The 23,230-nt window shown below is 41.6% G+C and overlaps 1 protein-coding gene across 2 annotated transcripts in view; it reads right to left on the bottom strand.

The window, feature by feature from the left end:
- Positions 1-23,230, bottom strand: part of CACNA2D2 (calcium voltage-gated channel auxiliary subunit alpha2delta 2) — a 1,044,533-nt gene that overhangs the window by 198,163 nt on the left and 823,140 nt on the right. For both annotated transcript variants that reach the window (XR_009761453.1, XM_061617858.1), the window contains exon 7: positions 5,308-5,439. Coding sequence is in view for 1 of the 2 variants with exons in the window: in XM_061617858.1 (XP_061473842.1) it covers positions 5,308-5,439 (132 nt within the window). In the remaining variant the exon portion in view is untranslated. The remainder of the gene's footprint in view (positions 1-5,307; positions 5,440-23,230) is intronic.

Here is a 23,230-nt window from a genome sequence, read left to right on the forward strand (position 1 = left end):
GCTGAGGATATATCTCCAGGTGGTGGAGGGATCCTTATAGTGGGTGATTCGATCATTAGGAACATAGACAGTGGTGTGTGTGATGGGCATGTAGACTGCAAGGTGATTTGCCTGCCTGGTGCGAAGGTTGCGGATATCACCCATCGTTTAGATAGTTTGGTAGACAGTGCTGGGGAGGAGTCAGTGGTCGCGGTGCACGTTGGCACCAGTGATATGGGGAAATGCAGCCGTGAGGTCCTGGAAGCAAAATTTAGGTTGCTAGGTAGGATGCTGAATGCCAGAACCTCCAAGGTGGCTTTCTCTGAAATGCTACCAGTTCCACGCCCAGGACCAGCCAGCCAGGCACAGCTTTGTAGTCTCAATGCGTGGATGTGACAATGGTGTCGGGAGGAGGGGTTTGGATTTGTTAGGCACTGGGGAACATTTTGGGACAAGCTGGGCCTGTACAAAAGGGACGGGCTCCACTTGAACCAGAATGGAACCAGACTGCTGGCACTTAAAATTAAAAAGGTAGCAAAGTAGCTTTTAAACTGACTGAGGGGGGAAACCCGACAGGAGCTAAGGAAGGTCTGGTTTGGAATAAACCTCCCCCCTGGGATAAAGACCAAAGAAATGATGACATTTTAAAAGGGGTAGGCCTAGAAGTAGGCATTGTGAGAGCAGGGGCACAGGATATCAATTCAGAAGGGCAAAATTACTACAGGCCAAACCAAAAGTGCCAAAGACACTTGAAGAGAGACACTGCTTACAAGTGCCTGTACGCTAATGCTAGGAGCCTCCGAACCAAGATGGGAGAACTGGAGTGCTTGGTCTTAGAGAAGAGCATTGATATAGTGAGCATAACGGAGACCTGGTGGAATGGAGAAAACCAGTGGGATACGGTTATCCCTGGATATAAACTATATCGGAAGGACAGGGAAGGACGTATAGGTGGCAGTGTCGCTCTATACGTGAAAGAAGGCATTGAATCCAGCAAGCTCGAAACCCCAAAAGAGGCAGACTCCTCCACAGAATCGTTGTGGGTGGTGATACCATGCCCTAGGAGGGATTTAATACTGGGAATGATCTATCGTCCCCCTGATCAAAATGCTCAGGGAGACCTGGAGATGAGATATGAAATTGAGGAAGCATCCAAACCAGGAAATGTGGTAGTAATGGGTGACTTCAACTACTAGGACATAGACTGGCCGCATATGTGTTCCAGTCACGACAAAGAAGCAAAATTTCTAGATATTCTAAATGACTATTCCCTAGACCAGTTGGTCATGGAACCAACCAGAGGGATGGCAACCCTGGACTTAATCCTCAGTGGGGACCGGGACCTGGTGCGAGATGTAAGTGTTGTCGAACCGATTGGGAGCAGTGACCATAGTGCTATTAAATTAAACATACATGTAAATGGCCAATTGCCAAGAAAATCCAACACGGTCACATTTGACTTCAAAAGAGGAAACTTCACAAAAATGAGGAGATTGGTAAAAAGAAAGCTGAAAAACAAAGTCCAGAGGGTCACATCACTTGAAAATGCTTGGAAGTTGTTTAAAAACACTATATTAGAAGCTCAACTGGAGTGCATACCGCAGATCACAAAAGGTACCGCCAGGGCCAAGAAGATGCCAGCATGGTTAACGAGCAAAGTCAAGGAAGCTCTTAGAGGCAAAAAGTCTTCCTTCAGAAAATGGAAGTCTTGTCCGAATGAAGAAAATAAAAATGAACACAAACCCTGGCAAAAGAAATGCAAGAAGACAATAAGGGATGCTAAAAAAGAATTTGAGGAGCACATTGCTAAGAACATAAAAACCAACAACAATTTTTTTTATAAATACATTCAAAGCAGGAGACCATCTAGGGAGGCGATTGGACCCTTGGATGATAAGGGAGTCAAAGGTGTACTAAAGAACGATAAAGAGATTGCAGAGAAGCTAAATGAATTCTTTGCATCTGTCTTCACAGTGGAAGATATAGGGCAGATCCCTGAACCTGAACTAACATTTGCAGGAGGGGATTCTGAGGAACTGAGACAAATAGTGGTAACGAGAGAGGAAGTTCTAGGCTTAATAGACAATATAAAAACTGACAAATCACCGGGCCAGGATGGCATCCACCTGAGAGTTCTCAAAGAACTCAAATGTGAAATTGCTGATCTGCTAACTAAAATATGTAACTTGTCCCTCGGGTCCTCCTCCATGCCTGGGGATTGGAAAGTGGCAAATGTAACGCTAATCTTCAAAAAGGGATCCAGGGGGGATCCCGGAAATTACAGGCCAGTTAGCTTAACTTCTGTCCCTGGAAAACTGGTAGAAAGTATTATTAAAGCTAGATTAACTAAGCACATAGAAGAACAAGCCTTGCTGAAGCAGAGCCAGCATGGCTTCTGCAAGGGAAAGTCCTGTCTCAGTAACCTATTAGAATTCTTTGAGAGTGTCAACAAGCATATAGATAGGGGTGATCCAGTGGACATAGTGTACTTAGACTTTCAAAAAGTGTTTGACAAGGTACCTCACCAAAGACTTCTGAGGAAGCTTAGCAGTCATGGAATAAGAGGAGAGGTCCTCTTGTGGATAAGGAATTGGTTAAGAAGCAGAAAGCAGAGAACAGGAATAAACGGACAGTTCTCCCAATGGAGGGCTGTAGAAAGTGGAGCCCCTCAAGGATCGGTATTGGGACCTGTACTTTTCAACTTGTTCATTAATGACCTAGAATTAGGAGTGAGCAGTGAAGTGGCCAAGTTTGCTGACAATACTAAATTGTTCAAGGTTGTTAAAACAAAAAGGGATTGCAAAGAGCTCCAAAAAGATCTCTCCAAACTGAGCAAGTGGGCGGAAAAATGGCAAATGCAATTCAATATAAACAGGTATAAAATTATGCATATTGGAGCAAAAAATCTTAACTTCACATATACGCTCATGGGGTCTGAACTGGCGGTGACCGACCAGGAGAGAGACCTCGGGGTTGTAGTGGACAGGCACCTGGTTGGCCACTGTGAGAACAGGATGCTGGGCTAGATGGGTCACTGGCCTGATCCAGCAGGCTCTTCTTATGTTCTTATGTGGGCAGAGCACACCTAGAATTTTGCTAGAATATATTTCACCTCCCACTGTTTTATCTTGTGCAAACTGAGACACTCCTCATGCCCATTGGAAACTATTCTGCAGAATAGTCAGTGCCATTATTCTACAATTGTTTTTGGAGCTTTTTTTGTTTTAGTGTTGCAAAGTGTTGCTGTACTTCACATGTTCACAGAAACAGAAGAAAAAGAAAATGATTTACTACAGGAAATTTCTCTAAAATTGCAAAGTAAATCAAACATATTTTAAGTGACTATTTGAATGATATCAACTTTTTTTATATATTGTTGCTTCCTCCCTGCTAAAACAAGACCAGCACAGCACATGTCTTGTTTCTGTTATTTGGGCTGATTGCAGGTGTTGCCACCACTCACCATATGCTCAGAGGCACGTTACCAAATTCTTCCAAGCTATACAGGAAGTGGATTGGACTGTGAAACACCAATCCAAATTGTGTTTGCATATTGACAAATTTGTAGGGCAGTCCAATATCTCAGAGAGGAGGTCAGGTCTTCTGCTGCCCGGTGCATTCACTGTAGCTGCCCAATTTCCCTGCTTTTAAAAGTTTGATAGAAATATTTGTTGGCCATAGGTATGTTCTTAAACCACAAGGTTTTTTGCCTATTAGTGAATTTTTCTGCATTTTAATCTGGGAGATAATAAATGAGATCCTGTACAAGTTTGCTCAAAATGGATTGATCATTTGTATGTTTATTGAGTTCAATGGGATTTGCTCCACACAGGATGGGGAGGGGAAGAGGGGAATGGGAGAAGGCAGGAGGGGGAGGAGGGGGCAGGAGGCAGGTTTGATCATTTGCATGTTTATTGAGTTCAGTGGGATTTACTCCCATGCAATCATGCTTAGGATAGGTAAAACTGACCATGGGGAAGTAGGTCTGGAGTAGGCAGGGGAAGAGAAAAAAGGAAGAGGGGAGGAAAAAGGGAGGAGGAAGGGAGAGGAGAGGGGAAGGAGAGGAAAGCCAGGTCTGATCATTTGCATGCTTATTGAGTTCAGTGGGATTTACTCCTGTGCAATCATGGCTAGCATACTGACCATGGGGGAGGAGGAGGGGGAGGGGGAAGTAGGGGATTGGGAGGGGGAGGGGTGAAGGGAGGGGGAGGGAAGGGGCAAAAGGGAGGGAGGGCAGGCTTGATCATTTGCATGCTTATTGAGTTCAATGGAATTTACTCCTGTGCAATCATGCTTAGGATAGATAAAACTGACCATGGAGAGGGGGATAGAGAGGGCGGAGGGTAGGGGAAGGAGGAGGAGGGGATGGGAAGGGGATGGGGCATGGGAAGGGAGGGGTGAAGGAAGGGATGAGAAGGGGCAAGAAGGAGGGTATAGGAGGGAGGAGGAGGAGGAGGAGGGCAGGTTTGATCATTTGCATGCTTTTTGAGTTCAGTGGGATTTACTCCCGTGCAATCATGCTGAGGATAGGTGAAACTGACCTGTGGGGGCGGGAGGGAAAGAGGAGGGCAGGAATGGGAAGAGGGAAAAGGGAGGGGAGGAGATTGGGTGGGTGGGCACTGGGCAGAAGGGAAGCCCCTTTCCTTTCCAAAAGGAAAACATTGTGAACAGTATCATTCTTCTTCAGGGTTTCCCCCACCTTTTTATTCTACAGCAGGCACACGTAGTCTCCCACCCAAATTTAAACCAAAGCTGTCCTTGGCCACATCCATACCAGACCTTTATTTCACTTTAGACAGTCATGGCTTCTCCCAAAGAATCATGGGAAGTGTAGTTAGTGAAGGGTGCTGAGAATTACTTAGTGATGCTCTGTTCCCTCACAGAGCTACAATCAGAGCGGCTGTTGAACCACTCTGGCCACTAGTGCTCTGTCAGGGGAATAGGAGTCTCCTCTCAGCACCCTTCACAAACTACACTTCTCAGGATTCTTTGGGGTAAGCCATGACTGTCTAAAGTGAAAGAAAGCCCCCAAAGGGGTCTGGTTTTGCTCTCTCTCTTTTTACACTGTGAACTCTTGATTCTCTTTGACTGTTTTGTGTATCGCCATGAAGATTTAGGGGGTTGTTAAGCAAGTGTTTCTGAGTTCAGGATTATAAGTTTTGTAAGGTTTTGTTTTAAAATGAGCTTATGGGAAGCATCAGCATGGCATGGGGGTATTTTCAATTTAACATTGTGGAATGTGAAAAATCCATGCTGACTATAGTATACAGCCACTATTGTGGCTGTATAATAAGGTTTCCTGCTCTTTCACTGTAGAATGGCACAAACCTGGGTAGAAGCGAGTTACACCTGTGGCACTCCCAAAGACCTGCCACAGCAGAGATGGGTCTTCTTTTCTGTTTTCAACAAATACATCCTCCAGGGCTTCAGTCCAGTTCAGCTCATTGAGGATTACAGTAGCTGCAAGAGACAGAAAAGAGAACAAGATGAGTGTGCTTAGAATTTGGACACGAAAGGGTAGATGTAATCCTTCTCTGTCATTTTTTTTAAAAAGTACAAAACACTTCCATGAAACTATCTAGCCACAGTGATGCTGAACCTCTTTCCACATAGTCCCCCTGATGGAGCTACGGATTTCTCGCTCCATATATGATAAGAGCCTTTTTTGTAGAATCTTGAGCATTACTTTACTTGCATGGGATATTAAGGCAATAGTTCGATAATTACTGCATTCCCTGGGATCCCCTTTCTTTGGGATTGGGATGTATATTGAATGCTTCCAGTCTGTGGGCCATTGTCTAGTTTTCCATATTTCTTTACAGATTTTTGTCAAAATTTGGACAGATTCAGTCTCAGTAGCTTGTAGCAACTCTATTGGTATGCCATCTGTTCCTGGTGATTTGTTTCTTCCAAGTATTTTAAGAGCAGCTTTCACCTCGCATTCTAAAATTTCTGGTTCTTCACCATACAGTTCTTCCATGAATGAATCTGTCATCCTGGCATCTCTTTTATAGAGTTCTTCAGTGTATTGCTTCCATCTTCCTTTTATTTCATCTCGGTCAGTCAGTGTGTTCCCGTTGATTATTCAACATCCCTACTCTTGGTTTAAATTTCCCTTTCATTTCTCTAATCTTTTGGAACAGGGCTCTTGTTCTTCCCTTTTTGTTGTCCTCTTCTATTTCTATACAGTAACTATTGTAATAGGTCTCTTTGTCCCTGTGTACTAGTTGCTGTATTGTTGCATTTAGAGTTCTGTGTTTCTATCTCCTTTTGCTTTTGCTGTCCTTCTCTCTTTAAACATTTTAAGAGTTTCATCAGTCACCCTTTGAGGTGTTTCTCTCTTTTTAACTAGAGGTATTGTCGTTTTGCATTCTTCCCTGATAATGTCTCTGACTTCACTCCATAGTTCTTCTGGTTCTCTGTCAAGTTTAAAGCCTCAAACCTGTTCCTTATTTGATCTTTATATTCTTCTGGGATGTTATTTAAATTGTACTTTGGCATTATGATTGTTTTGTTCTTCTTCTTTAGCTTTACTCTGATTTTTTATATGACCAGTTCATTATCTGTACCGCAGTCTGCTCCTGGTCTTCTTTTTGCAGAAAGTATGGAACTTCTCCATCTTCTGCTGCCAATTATATAATCAATTTGATTCCTATATTGACCATTTGGTGATGTCCACGTGTACAATCGTCTTTTTGGTTGCTCAAAAAATGTGTTCACAAGAAACACATTATTGGCTTCACAGAATTTGATGTCTATCTGCTGCTTCATTTCTGTCTCCTAAGCCCCATTTCCCCACAATTCCTAGTTTTTCTCTGTTCCCTACTTTTGCATTCCAGTCCCCATGATTATCAGCACGTCTTGTTTTGGTGTGTGATCCATTTCTTCCTGTACTTCTGCGTAAAATGTCTCTAATTCCTCTTCTTCTGCGTTTGCCATTGGAGCGTAGACTTGGAAGATGGTTATGTTTATAGGTTTCCCGTTTAATCTCATTGATATAACTCGCTCAGACCTTGCGTTGTAGCTCCTAATTGCTTTTGCTACATCATTTCTCACTATTAAAGCAACCCCTTCTTCTTAATTTCTCATTTCCTGCATAAAATATTTTGTAGTTGCCTGACTGAAAATGTCCCATTCCTGTCCATTTTAATTCACTCCTGCCAAGTATTGTAATGTCGATGCATTCCATTTCTTGCTTGACAATTTCTAACTTACTTTTGTTCGGTGCTTCTCACATTCCATGTTCCTATTGTGTGCATTGTACAAATCTGGACTCTCCTTTTGCATCTGTGTGTGTACTCTGGTACTAATGGCTATTGGTTTTAATGGGTCACAGGTGGTGTCAATCATGCTATCATCTGTCACATCAGAATCAATAAATATCACAAGAAAAAAAATCAAAATAAAGCGCTAGGGTTCTAGAAAATCTAAGTTGATAGTAGTGATATTTTGTTAATTTGTTTTTCATAATGGAGATAATGTAGTCCTAGTAGTGTTTATATAATTACATCAGTGGCAGAGGCATTGTCTTCTTTTACAGCATGTGACAGGCACAGGTAAGTGAACACGGGAAGATGAATTCCTCATGTATCATGAATATCAACTTAGTCTTACTGCTGAGATGTGAAGATCAACTTTGGGCTCTCCCTTAACATGTACTGTTGTACTCTGCTCATGCCAAGCCACTCAAAAGATCCATATGCAACCCCCCCCCCCGATTAGATGAAAACTTTATTCCAGGCTTGAAGAATATCAAAGCTTTCTGAAGAATAATAGTCAGCACGCCATGAAGTGCATTTGTGCCCCTGGCCACCTGCAGCAGATGGGAAATAAACTGCCTGCATCCCCTTCAGGAACCATGTCCTAGTTTCTCCCCTCTAAGCCAGTTCCAGAGACACTGAATGACATGGGGGGTGGGAAAGACCCTACTGCGGTTGGTTCCACTCTGCATTCATGGTGGCCCTCGTGTCTAATGCTAAAGCAATTAAGACGCTAGCAAATAGAGGTTTTAAATTATTCAGCTATTAAGGAAAGTGATAAGCTCAGAGCAGCCTGACTCTGTGATTAATCAGCTGGGACCGGGACTTAAGGAATGTGCAGAAGAACAAGCACTTGGTTACTTGTCGCTGCCAGCCTGTTATTTCTTTCATTCTTTTTTAAAAAATAAACCTCTCTCCCCCCTTCCACCTCTATTAACAGCCCTCAAGGGGGAGAGATTCAAGTGGAGAAATTCCTAGAAAGATGCAGTCAGATCTAAGTTGGGTGTGTGGGTGGAAGTGGTTTTTGAGCACAGGCTGGCAAGATGAAAAAGAGGTGTGAGACCCACAGCTCATCATCATTCTAGTCAACCTCTCGTACTCATTCTTCAAAGATCACACATAGTCCTTCTACTGCAGAGGGTTTCAGAGCTTTCTAAGAATAGTCAGGAAGTACACCTGACAGGTTGCATAAAGAGTATGGCAGCTGAGTTCTTGGCATTTCACAGCCAAGAAATTGGGCATATAGGCAGGCTCAGAGATGGGCCCAACATATCACAGAGAAGCATCACATCATTCCCTAGAAATTCCTAGAGTCATGGCCAAGATGATAAACATAAGACTATGCTATGACTTTGTCAGCCCATACTAATAGCTCTTTTCATACTAGACCTTTGGATATGCTCACAGCACAGAAAAAAAATAACTTATTTTCTGCTTCCTGATGCAACTCCTATAGGGGAATGCTGGGGTTTATTGTTTGTGAACTCTGGCCTGATTTCCTAAGATGTCCTCATCTGTATAAGTCCTGCCCTGTTGCTTTTCCAGCAGCTGTATCCATTATTATGAATGTGCATTTCTGAGATGGTCAAGGTATCCCTCTGCATGCACAGTTGCATATAGAAGGGGGAATGGATTTGACCTTCTCTTTCCTCAGTGCTGGACCATGACTCAGGAGGGATTTCACAAAGCTAACAACCATGCCAGAATGTTAAAATAACACAAACCAATGCCAAAGAGTTAATCTCCAGAACTCTAATGTGGTGACACATGAACTTGGGCAAGCATGCCACATTGTCCAACTCAGAACAAGGCTTTATTGTTTGGCAGTGGCTCTCACAGCTCACACTCTGAGCCACTGCAGAGCACCAGCGATGTATAATACCTCCCTCTCCCAGAAGGCTCATTTAACTCCTTCCCTCCCAACCATCAGAACAATTATTTAAATGTACCTTTGATTTTGTCTGATTCCCAGTTTGTTTATTATGATTGCTCTTGTTTTTACTGAGTTAGTGGATTGTTTTAAATTGATTTTACTTTTAATATTCTATTATGTTGTTTAGGAGCCACTTTGGGAATGCATATCGGGCTGAAAAGCATAATATTTATATAAATAAATGCTCAAAGTTTTTCAAAGTCAAGATAAACCCCACTTTGGCTGACCCAGCATGAAGTAATCTACATTGATTTGTTGGCTGGCTGATTAATAGGCACTGTCCTGCGTAACTTGGATTCAGAACAAGGCAGCAAAAATGAGGTTCTTATAATTTCTTTAGCTGGGTATCAAATGGGACACTGCACCGACAAAGCAAGCAGACATTTTTGGAATTCTGAATAGATGGCAAGCAACCTCCATCCAAATATCCTTCCTCTGGTGGGTTGAGCTGCAGATCCTTAATGTTTTTATTACTACAGCAGATGGTGTGAGAGAGTTCATCTAAAAGACACTGACCTCACAGACTTTTGGTGGAACTAAATCAACAATAATGCAGCTCCCAAATAAAACAAGAGCAGTCAGGATCACAGTGAATAATGAAAATACTCTTAGGGCCAGTCAGTTTCAAATGTCAATACTGCCCAGAGGATGTATTTATAGAGAGGGTGGCAATTGTCCAATGTGATTCTTTCACACAGCCAAAATCTTGTTTGCTGCAGGAGTTTGAGTGCATGAGGTTGAAAGCATCTCATGTAGTGGATGGCATCAATCCTATCTGCTTCTTTGAGAGCTGACACTTGGAGGGCTTAGCCTTTGTGCACAATGGATTCCTCCCTTACTTCAAAGTATGTGTGTGTTTTGGGGGGCAGCTCTGCAGACACATTCTCATTGCACATAAGTTGGGAGCCTGCATCAGAGCATGCACAGAACCCTGGATTTGGTGAATATCCTTTTTATAGGACATCATATGAAGTGCCTGTGTGAAATTGTTTCTTTGGTTCTCTGTTAGTCAAATACTACTGAAGTGAAGGACGTGTCATTGCATCATGTCCTTTGAGAAACGATGTATGATCCCTGGTATATATTTAGCTCTTTCCAGAAATTATTTCTGCAGCAGTCTCTCCTCAATTGAACTTTGTTATCCTTACTATCCTTTGATCAAACCCATAAGGATTGTTACAGACAGATGAATCACACACCAGTTTTTTAAAAAAATTAAATTCTATTGTTTTATTCTGACTTCATTCTTACTACCACAACAATTCTGACAAATTTCAAGGGATTGTTGTTTTCATGTGCCATCCCCAGTACCTAAACCCAGGAATGCCTACCCCACCTCTGCCAATCCTCCTCCAGAGCTTGCCAAACGTTCCCTCTCCTTAGATCTGGCCAAGCCTCGGCCCTCCCTTTAGAGCTTCTCCTGATGAGGTGGCTGGCCAAAGTGAGTCACACAGGAACAGCTGTCTCGGCCTGTCCAGAGTGTTTCTCCATGATTTGCCAAGCTGCTGCCACCTCAGTCACAGCATGGCAGCATTGCCCTGACAGCCTTGCTTGTTGGCCCCCATGTCATCACCTTGCTTGCTCACCCCAGTCACCCACCATGGTTGCCTGCCCCCCTGCTCTCCCTCTGCTGGCCCACTCTTCTCTCACCGTGCCTAGCTTGCCTGCCACCATGGATGGCTGTTGTCTAGCTGTGTGATGGCAGCCTAAGAAAAATATAGATATAGGAAGATAATAAAAATGATAAAGTAGAAGCCTTCTTATCTGAACCTTTGAATATATATCTCCAAATCTGCTGAGTTGTGGAAGGTCCTCCCATAATACAGTGCAATGCCTGTCAAAAACGTGGCTGTCACAGCCAAGTGCAAGTCAGATGCCAGAATGTGGGCTGGGTTAAGATGATCCTTTTCCCTTATCAGCTACACAATTACTAAAGCCAAAGAGCTAAGCAGGCATTCGGAGCCCAGGTGTAAGCGAAGATGAACTAGAGCAAAGGACCAATTTTTTTTGGGGGGGGAGACATAAGCTGATTAGAACTAAAGTTGAGGGAATCTCAATGGGCAGGTAAAATCAGAATGCCCAGGGAATCTCAGTTGCCACATATTGGGAACCTTAAAGGAAAAAAGGATCAACTCCTCCCTTGACCTTGCATCCTACCTGTAACTGAATAATGAGAAACTCTAGTCATACAGATCCCAGTATCTGACAGTATTCTTTTAATCTTATAGACACAACTCTCACTTATCTGAATTTCTGTTTCTGGGGAAGGAGGAGCAGGTATATCACTTGCCCATCCAAATAAATCACGCCTGATTTCTCTTTGAAAACTAATGCAGTAAAATAGTCATATCTGAGGATGTTTGTTTTCTTTTCTTTTAAAGAGACACTTGAGAGACATACTCTTTTGGGAACTTGGGAGTTGTGAGAGGTCCTGTGTAACTGCCTGGTGAATTTTGCCTCAAGCCTATAGAGCATCCATAATAGCAAGCTTCTGTAGGTGTTCAGAATCTCTGAAATGAGCCTTAACATATCTTTTGCTGTGCTGTCAAATATTAGTGGCCTTTTGTGCCTCATTTCCCCTAATGACTGTAGTGTTTTGCCTCATAGGCAAGATTTGATGATAAACCTGTTAATGTTAGGTTCACAGCCATTGCAATCTCATGCACTTTCAAAATTCCTACAAATAAATAAAGGAAATCCTTACAATTTAAATAACTCCATAAGCACATTTCTTCTTATTGGCACTACTCTTAAAATAATTACTGTTTAATTCAAGTTTATTCAGGCATGCAATACATGCACGAGCACACACACAGAGCACTTCTCTTTCCTTCGCTTTCTAATGCGGATTTATCTGCAAGTTATGGGGTGAGCAAAAAGTACTCATCTATTTAGGTTTCAAGTGGTGCAGCACCTCATTTAAAGGGTTCTTAACTCGTGCATTATATTCTTCATGTGCAATGTTTGTAGACCACCAAGCTGCTGTGGTGTGTGAATGCCACTTGAAACAGGATTGGTGCACAAATTAAAAACTGAAGTGGTGCCAATGGGAGTCTTCCTTCTGGGTCTAATAACAGCTTGGGGAGGAGGGGATCATTGGGGCTGCGGTAATGGGGAAAATGGCTAGACCTTCCCTCTCCATGTGCTCCATTTCCAATGAAAATAGCTTCTCTGGATTTCTGCTATTCATTTAAAAACAACACAAAGACATGACTGCTAATGACAAGTTTAGCACCATATCTAGTCTGGGCCTAAATGAGTTTTTGGAACACTTGAACTTCAGCAGATAAGAATAGGTAGCACAAGACTGTTATTTGCCTGCACAGTGAACTAGTACCTCAGGTTCATATGGCACACATAAGGAGCCCAAGCCCGATATAAGTTCTGGAAAAATATAATATAAATTTAACATTGTATGCAATTGTTTTAACTGTTTTTTATGTTTTATTACATTGTACATTGCTTCAGGATGCTTCCTAATACCCCTGATTGGACAAAAAAATAGATAAGCTCAAAGATCTCTGAAGAGGGGTGGAGCCCCTAAGCCCACCGTTGTCTTCCTAGCACACCTTCTCTCCCCCTCCTTTGCCTCCTTGTAGTCAATCAATGACACATTACATGGCATAACGTTCTGCATTACCAGGGCTGAGAAAAATGCTTCTTATATTGATTGCCTTCAATTATTATATGCAATAGAGTGAAGAAGGACAGCAAAATATTAATCTTTCCAAAGTCTCCAACAGCCTCTCTGTAATGGGCTTGTGAAGGGTGGTGGTGGTGATCATGCTGGCTGTCCCCATCCACTTGCATGCCTAATGCACGCCTAATCATTCAGGAGACTTTAAAAATCAAAATATTACCAAAGGCCCTTTTCACCCATTTATCATATACAAGTATCTTTCCACTTATTTTGGAATTCCAAGGCCAAGATTTAAATTGCTTTTTAAAAATGTGTTTTTAAATTTGTATATTTGTTTTTATTGTTTTTAATTGTAAACCGCCCAGAGAGCTTCGGCTATGGGGCGGAATACAAATGCAATAAATAAATAAATAAATTTGACCTTTTGGATGGCATATGTGCATAATGACTCTCACACACAGATCCCATGTGCATTGGCTTTGATAGCACAGAATGTCAACACGAAACTGGAGAATAGACAGTCTTTAAAATAGGAGTGGGGACTCCAACCCCCATCATCCTGAACCAGCATGGCAAACAGTCAGGGATTATGGGAGTTGCTGTCCAGCAACATCAGGAGGATTATAGGTTCCCCATTCCTGGTTTAAAAGATAGCTCCAGCTAGAGCACATTGAAATACACTTTAGTCTGGAGATCACCAAGGCCTGTACAGCAGTAGCCCACCAAATAGGCATTCTCCAGGAATGCCCACAATTGACCTATATCTAGAGATGGTGAAAAGATGCCATGTGGGCTTTCTGGAACAGATCTAGATCAAGGAAGATGCTGAAAAATAATGAAAAAGGAAATGCAGACCCAAACCAGTGTAACACTGTTTGGGGAATTGTTGATGCATGGTGGAGGGAGAAGGGACTCCCATTTCTTATTTTATTAGCAAAAACAGTAAGTTTTTGTTACTGTTCAGATATTAATAATTTGATCCACATGGAAGTGCTTGAGCAGCCTGGAGATGCAGAAAAGTGTAGAAAGTGACATGCTTCTGGAAAACAGTTCATCTGGTAAAAATTTTCAGCCACCATATCCAAGTGAATCTATGGGTTAGATGTTATTCCCTCCATGTGTTTGCATTTCTGAGCAGTCTGAGCCTATTCACATGGAATGATTTACAAATGTGTTTATTGTCCCTTTGAAGCCATTTTAAAGGAATAGTAGGGCTTTATTGTTAACAATGGCTATGATCCAATGAGAAAGCCTTGCTTGTACAAGCCATGGAAGGAAAATGAGCTTTGTACATTTGGGGAGCTCCATCTGCCATTGTGAGCAATGCTGACCATGTACATATACACCTGTGGCTTTGGCTCAGAGCCAATATGTTTTCTTAACACAGCTGCTTGTTATAGGGAGCATCTTGGCTGCACACACAGTCTTAGCAGACATTCCACACTGAAGTCTATTTTTGGCCCATGTACAAACATTGTTTGTCAAATAACATTACAAATGTGTTGGTTACAACAATGCATTTTGTTAGTTTTAGGGGCCAGGTGGTATAATCAGTAACATGGGGGCTACAGAACATGCAACAACCACCATGTAGAGGTTGCTTTTACTATAGCAACTAACTTCATGTGAAAAGCAGCTCAGAAGGTAGATCAGGCAATGTTCTCCATGACATTGTAGACTTTTTGGTGCCAAGTCTATGTTGATGGAGAAATTGTTCCATCCATCTGGTGATATGGATTTCCATGAGGAGAAAGCTGAAAGGTTCTGGCTGCAAAACATAAACAGTCTTAATTCAGTAATGGCATTTCCGCCTAGTGTGGGGGCATGTTTGCCGCCACCCCCACACTCTTAGGGAAGACTCGGGAATATTCCCAAAGGTTGTGAGTGCAGTCAGGTGGAGTTAGACAACCTATAGGAAGAAGGGACGAGCGGGGTTTAAAAGCCCGCTCCTCCCTTTGATACTTGCCTTTTTCGCCTTGTGGCACCCACCCTCCCTCATCTGTATGGGCTTTGCTAGTCGCCAGTTGGGACTGAGTAGGAATTTTTGGGGCGCATTCTGATTTCAGAGTCCCTTTCGTTTTGCCTACTCCATACTGCTTGGATTGATTCAATTGGCCTTGCGGTGGGGTTGAGGTTGTCTAGCTTTGGCTGGCATGGAATTTGGGCAGGTGAGGAAGCAGGGGGTAAAAACAGGAGACTGAGCCATTTTGGTAAAGGGCACTCGCTAGGGAACCATCAGTGCTGAAGGTCTGGTGGGGATCTGGCAAGTGTCCTTGTGGGACCAACTTGCGCAGTGGGGTGAACACCTGTACGGCAGGGCCACGTTGTGGAGGTTGGAACCACATACCTGGCTCTAATAGCAAGGAGGGACTGGTTCTCCCACATCCTTGACTAGTGGGTTGCAGTCCATGGTGACTGACATACACAGAGGAATGGAGGGAATACTCCCTCACAGTTAGGTTTATCCTCACCTGCCTGAAGCGGTTTGAATCTGGTTATTTGGTTTAAATTGGCTAAGATTTCACTATTTGTTATATTTTAATAAATATAACATTATTCCATTTCTGTGTCACGAGTCTTCCTTGGTGTGGTGGCAATGTCTTATTGCTCCTGTGAGGGCTCTGATACACACAGAGAAGCTCACCCCTCCTGCAAATAATTTCTGCAGTCATTTCAATGGAGGGCGTAGTTCGGTCTATATGATTGAGAGAGCCCCAAACACCGTCTGGACTGGGTTGGCAGAAAATAAGTGAAGTGCATTGAACATCACACTCTTTTTCTACAGCTTTAGAAATGTGATTAATCATGTCTTTACTGACTTTTTAAAAAATAACCTAATGACCGTCAATATGGAGAAACTGAGCGGTACCCCAATGGAAAGGGCGTGAGACAGGGGTGTGTTTTATCACCCTATTTGTTTAATCTGTACGCAGAACATATCATATGGAAAGCGGGATTGGACCAAGATGAAGGAGGTGTGAAAATTGGAGGGAGAAATATCAATAATTTAAGATATGCAGACAATACCATACTCTTAGCAGAAACCAGTAATGGTTTGAAACGAATGCTGATGAAAGTTAAAGAGGAAAGCACAAAAGCAGGACTACAGCTGAACGCCAAGAAGACGAAAGTAATGACAACAGAAGATTTATGTAACTTTAAAGTTGACAATGAGGACATTGGATTTGTCAAGGATTATCAAGACCTTGGTGCAGTCATTAACCAAAATGGAGACAATAGTCAAGAAATTAGAAGGCTAGGGCAGCTGCAAGAGAACTATAAGGGATCCTCAAATACGAAGATGTTTCACTGAACACCGAATCAGGATCATTCAGACCATGATCTCTATGTATGGATGTGAAAGTTGGACAGCGAAAAAAGTAGAAAAGAGAAAAATCAACTCATTTGAAATGTGGTGTTGGAGGAGAGTTTTGCAGATACCATGGACTGTGAAAAAGACAAATAATTGGGAGTTAGAACAAATTAAACCAGAACTATCACTAGAAGCTAAAATGATGAAACTGAACTTATCATACTTTGGACACATAATGAGAAGACATGATTCACTAGAAATAAAGCTGGGAAAAACAGAAGGGAGTAGAAAAAGTGGAAGACCAAACGAGATGGATTGATTCCATAAAGGAAGCCACAGACCTGAGCTTACAAGATCTGAACAGGGTGGTTTACCACAGATGCTACTGGAGGTCACCGATTCATAGGGTCGCCATAAATCATAATCGACTTGAAGACACATAACACACACACAATGATCGTCATATATTTTTATTGACTCAGATATGAATCCCATACTGACATTGAATTTACTTTAAACAACCAGTTCCATTCTCTTTCAGATCTGGTTCTGAATATTTTTAAAGTATTAATGCATTATAGTAGGAAGAGGCTGTTACCCTTTTGCTGACAGGCGCACCTTCTGATCCATAGTTTATTGTGCTACTATCTCAGTAGCTGTTTCTTAGAAAAACATGCACACATCCCTGTATTATCAATGTATTTAGTATGATTTCTTTCTCTATCTTACTTTGTGTAAGTTTTTCACAGGGAAAATAATGAAATAAAATGGCAGGCTTCATGAGAAAGATTACATTTATTAACACTTTATTGACAGATCTCAAAGCAACATGGATTTCTAATATGCCACACTATAACACAACAAAGGAAGAAACACACAAGGAATTGACATTTACTCTTGGCATATCAGCACATTGTCATGTCAGTATGTAATGCTATTCTGGCAGCATTGAAGAGCTAAGCAAGCCTGGACACTCATACTAGATGGTGACATATTTAGGCTGCAGTCCTAAACACATTTACCTGGGATAAGTCCCACTGAACTCAGTGGAGCTTACATATGAATATACATGTATAGGATGGCACTGTTAAGTAATGTATAGAGGCAGGCTTTCAAGAGAACCCAAATGTTCAGGTTCAGAAGAGGGTAACCAGAATGATCAAGGGGATGGAGCGACTCCCTTACGAGGAAAGGTTCCAGCATTTGGGGCTTTTTAGTTTAGAGAAAAGGCGGGTCAGAGGAGACATGATAGAAGTGTATAAAATTATGTATGGGATTGAGAAAGTGGATAGAGAAAAGTTTTTCTCCCTCTCTCATAATACTAGAACTCGTGGGCATTCAAGGAAGCTGAATGTTGGAAGATTCAGGACAGACAAAAGGAAGTACTTCTTTACTCAGCGCACAGTTAAACTATGGAATTTGCTCCCACAAGATACAGTAATGGCCACCAGCTTGGATGTCTTTAAAAGAAGATTAGACAAATTCATGGAGGACAGGGCTATCAATGGCTACTAGCCATGATGGCTGTGCTCTGCCACCCTAGTCAGAGGCAGCATGCTTCTGAAAACCAGTTGCCGGAAGCTTCAGGAGGGGAGAGTGTTCTTGCGCTCGGGTCCTGCTTGCGGGCTTCCCCCAGGCACCTGGTTGGCCACTGTGAGAACAGGATGCTGGACTAGATGGGCCACTGGCCTGATCCAGCAGGCTCTTCTTATGTTCTTATGTAACTGTGCACAAAACAAGGTCCAATTTTAACCCTTTCTGTCCACTCCCAGCGAAAGCAAAGTACCTAGTGAAATCCAGTAACTCTGAGTGTGCTGGATAAAATTCCCTTGTACCTTGGCCAGAATTTCACAATGCCACTAGTCAAAGGAAAATAAAATGATGTGGAAAACCTAGCTCTAATTGCCCAAGGAATGCTATCCAGATGTGATTAGTACATTTCATCTGTAACTCATGCAAGTTGCTAACAGTGTGACATGCAGACACACATTAGCTAGAAAATGGTGGATGGGAATACTAGTGGTGTAGCGAGATACCATAGCTTTCGAAGTTGCAGTAGGAGACAGCCTTGTGAGATTTTGACATCCCCCACCAAAACAAAACAAAACACATTCAATGTTATGTTATGGTTTATTTCTATGCCGCCTTTTGGCCAAAAAGGCCGTCAAGGTGGCTCACAAAAGTTAAACACAAATACAAGATACACATCAGAAAAGAACAATACAGTATACAAAAAGTTAAATAACAAACTATTAACATCGTTAAAAAGCAACAGCGACATCTTTCAATAACAATACAATAACAACCAGTACTTTCCTAATGTTTTCACGGTGTCTACTCGTTCTTACATCAATGCATTCACATCAAACTGTGGTGCCACTGGGGTGTCCTGCTGGTACTGCACCTGCCAGTCCTGGTGCAGGAAAGGGAACAGGAGCAACTCCAGCTTTTTGCCAACATAGACAGTGTCCATGGCAAAATGATAAACAGTTATAATTTGCCTCTTGGGAAACTCCTTTTTTTAAAAAGTCCCTTACACTAAATGCTATCATGCTAAGAGACGTTGTTCTCAGACATCATCGCCACTCATCTTATTTCACTGAAAACATATCTTACCAGCAAAATAATAACCTCCTTTGCCTGAGACATCACTCTAGAACCTTGTTTCTGACAGTTCCTTTCTCATTCAGACACATATCTGGTTTTTCTCTTCCTGAATGTTGTTGCCTTTTCTTCCATCCTTCTTGCACTTATTTCCTCAGAAAGGACCCCATTGTAGGCCTAACCTGGAAGGCTTAAACCAGCCCCTCCAGTCAAGCAAGAAGAGCAAGAGTCCAGGCCCCTCCCCCTCCACACCCTTCCCTGGCAAGTGATTACAGATTTAATTAAAACTGGCACGGTAAATAAAAAACATATAAAATGCAATTTGTGTGTGTAGCGACGGGTGACTATGGAGGGTGTATTATTAAATGTTTTAATTAGCATGCCAGCTTGCGATAGTGCCTCTCCATTGCTTCAGTGCTGAAATCCTCAGATGAGGGTGGAGGACTAGGAATGTGGCATACAAGCTCTGGGTTGGCAAGTCAAGAGGAACAGTTTGTTCATTTCAATCCCATTACAACCTCTGCCTGTGTCTCTTGCAAAAGCCACAGCCATTTCCTACCACCCATAACAGTGAATCGATGGATAATATTAGGGAGATTTTGAAATGGGCTTAACAGTGTAGTAGTGAGAGTTTTTAAAACTTCATTCTGTTGTAGGGGGCTTATCTTTACAGAAGCCAAATCCAAATTAACTTCACATGGACTGCATAGCATATTATATTTATATATTATGGCCAAAGTACAATGCATTTTTCATATGTTTAGTTGATACAGATTCCAGTTTATTTTTAAAGTCAATCTGCCAGTTAAATGTTTAATGCATTTGCTTCAAACTTATCACTTTAGCACAAAAAATATTACTTAACATTTGTATAGCATTTTCAGCTGTTTAAAGCACTTCACATATACTATGTTGGAGTAGTTTTTACAATCCTGTAAGCACAGGTGTAGCCATCCAAGGTCAAGGGGATATTAGATCCCTTACTTTTTTGGAAGCCAGGCCCCAGCAGTATCCCTATGTCTGCAGCATCCTATGAGCCAATCAGCATGAAAGGGAAGTGTGTTAGCCACTGTGCTAGCCACTGAGAAGAGTTTTCTAACTTGCTACCTTGCCCTTTCCTGCTGATTGGAGCCAATCAGAGTGAAAAAAGGTGCATCGGACACTGAGAACACTCTAGCAGCAGGCAGATAAATGTTGTTATGTGCCTTCAAGTTGACTACAGCTTATGGTAACCCTATGAATCATCGACCTCCAGTAGCATCTGTCATGAACCACCCTGTTCAGATCTTGTAAGTTCAGGCCTGTGGCTTCCTTTATGGAATCAATCCATCTCGTTTGGTCTTCCTCTCTTTCTACTCCCTTCTCTTTTTCCCAGCATTATTGTTTTTTCTAGTGAATCATGTCTTCTCATTATGTGTTCAAACTATGAAAACCTCAGTTTCATCCTTTTAACTTCTAATGATAGTTCTGGTTTAATTTGTTCTAACACCCAATTATTTGTTTATTGCTTGTTTGCTTTCTTTTTTTGATTTATTGTATTTATTGCATTTATATATTATGCTTGTTTTTATCTTTTTGTACACCGCCCAGAGAGCCTTCGGGCTTAGGGCGGTATATAAATTAAACTAACTAACTAACTAAATAAATTTGTCTTTTTCACAGTCCATGATATCTGCAAACCTCTCCTCCAACACTACATTTCAAATGAGTTGATTTTTCTCTTATCCATTTTTTTCACTGTCCAATTTTCACATCCATACATAGAAATGAGGAATGCCATGGTCTGAATGATCCTGACTTTAGTGGTTAGTGATACATCTTTGCATTTGATGACTTTTAGTTCTCTCACAGCTGCCCTCCCCAGTCCTAGCCTTCTTCTAATTTCTTGACTATTGTCTCCAATTTGGTTAATGACTGTGCCGAGGTATTCATAATCCTTGACAAGTTCAATGTCCTCATTGTCAACTTTAAAGTTACATAAATCTTCTGTTGTCGTTACTTTTGTCTTCTTGACGTTCAGCTGTAATCCTGCTGTTGTGCTTTCCTCTTTAACTCTCATCAGCATTCATTCCAAATCCTTACTGGTTTCTGCTAGTAGTATGGTATCATCTGCATATCTTAAATTATTGATATTTCTCCCTCCACTTTTCACACTTCCTTCATCTTAGTCCAATTCCCCTTTCCGTATGATATGTTCTGCATATAGATTAAACAAATAGGGTGATAAAATACACCCCTGTCTCACCCCTTTCCAATTGGGAACCAATCAGTTTCTCCATATTCTGTCCTTACATATTCTGTCCTCTAGCCTCTTGTTCAGAGTATAGGTTGTGCATCAGGACAATCTGATGCTATAGTTCCCCCATTTCTTTTAAAGTTTTCCATAGTTTTTCATGATCTACGCAATCAAAAGCTTTGCTGTAATCTATAAAGCACAGGGCGATTTTCTTCTGAAATTCCTTGGTCCATTCCATTATCCAAAGTATGTTTGTGATATGATCACTGGTACCTTTTCCTTTTCTAAATCCAGCTTGGACATCTGGCATTTCTCACTCCATATATGGTAAAAGCCTTTGTTGTATAATCTTGAATATTACTTTACTTGCTTAGAATATTAAAGCAACAATTTGATAATTACTGCATTCCCTGGAATCCCCTTTCTTTGGAATTGGGATATATATTGAACACTTCTCGTCTGTGGGCCATTGTTTCTCTAATCTTTTGGAACAGTGCTCTTGTTCTATCCTTTTTGTTGTCCTCTTCTATTTCTATACATACTAGTACTAGTACGTATAGTTGTGTTTCTATCTCCCTTTGCTTTCTTTCTTTCTTTAAGCATTTTAAGAATTTCATCAGTCATCCATTGAGGCCTTTCTCTCTTTTTAACTAGAGATATTGTCTTTTTGCGTTCTTCATTGATAATGTCTCTGACTTCACTCAATAGTTCTTCTGGTTCTCTAACAACTAAGTTTAAGGCCTCAAATCTGTTCCTTATTGGACCTTTATATTCTTTTGGGATGTTATTTAAATTGTATTTTGGCATTATGATTGTTTTGTTGTTTAGCTATACTCTAATTTTCGATATTACCAGTTCATGATCTGTACCACAGTCTGCTCCTAATCTTGTTTTTGCAGAAAGTATGGAACTTCTCCATCTTCTGCTACAATTATATAATCAATTTGATTCCTATATTGACCATTTGGTGGTGTCCATGTGTACAGTCTCTTTTCGGTTGCTCAAAAACTGTGTTTGCAAGAAAAAAAATTATTGGCTTCACAGAATTAAATAGGTGTTTCTCCTGCTTCATTTCTATCTCCGCAGCCCCATTTCCCCACAATTCCTAGTTCTTCTCTGTTCTCTAATTTTGCATTCCAGTCCCCCATGATTATCAGAACATCTTGCTTTGGTGTGTGATCAATTTCTTCCTGTACTTCTGCATAAAATCTCTCCAATTCCTCTTCTTCTGTGTTTGCCATTGGAGTGTAAACTTGGATGATGGTTATGTTAATAGGTTTCCCGTTTAATCTCATTGAAATAACTCGCTCAGACCTTGCGTTATAGCTCCTAATTGCTTTTGCTACATCATTTCTCACTATTAAAGCAACCACATTTCTTAATTTCTCATTTCCTGCATAAGATATTTTGTAGTTGCCTGACTGAAAATGTCCCATTCCCGTCCATTTTAATTCACTCACACCAAGTATTGTCATATTGATGCATTCCATTTCTTGCTTGACAATTTCTAACTTTCCCTGGTTCATGCTTCTCACATTCCATGTTCCTATTGGGTATGTTGTACAACTCTGTCTTCTTTAGCCTCTGGGCTTCCATTTGGCTTTGGCCCAGTGGTGTCATTAGTCGCAGCGCTACTCGTACTTGTCCGTTGTTCTTCCCCAGTAGCTCGCTGAATGCCATCTGACTTTGGGATCTCATCTTCCAGCACTAACTCATGTTGCATAGCATGATGAATTCATACTGAATTCAGTAATTCAGGCAATATCTCTGACAATGGGAAAGGATAGTCAAATAGTGACAGTGATAGCGAGGCAGAAAGCAGTATTCAAGCCTGGCCAGATTATTCTGTAATCTTGAAAAATGAAACGGACTGTCTTCAAGTCAATTCCGATTTATGGTGACCCTATCAATAGGGTTTTCATGGTAAGCAGTATTCAGAGGTGGTTTACCGTTGCCTTCCTCTGAGGCTGAGAGGCAGTGACTGGCCCAAGGTCACCCAGTGAGTTTCATGGCTGGGTGGGGATTCAAACCCTGGTCTTCCAGGTTGTAGTCCAGCACCTTAACCACTACACTACACTGGCTCTCTTCTATAGTCTTATAAGGTTGTATAATCTTAGAAGGGGGTGTGGCTGGGGGGGCATGACTATGACTATTATGAAGGGACCCTGCACTTCTGAATTTACCACTACATTACTGCCTGTAAAATGTCAGTATTATTATTTTTGATTTGCAGCTCACCTTCTTAACCACTGTGCTTTACAGCTCT

The sequence above is a fragment of the Rhineura floridana genome, chromosome 3 (genome assembly GCF_030035675.1).
Source record: "Rhineura floridana isolate rRhiFlo1 chromosome 3, rRhiFlo1.hap2, whole genome shotgun sequence".
NCBI lineage: Eukaryota > Metazoa > Chordata > Lepidosauria > Squamata > Rhineuridae > Rhineura > Rhineura floridana.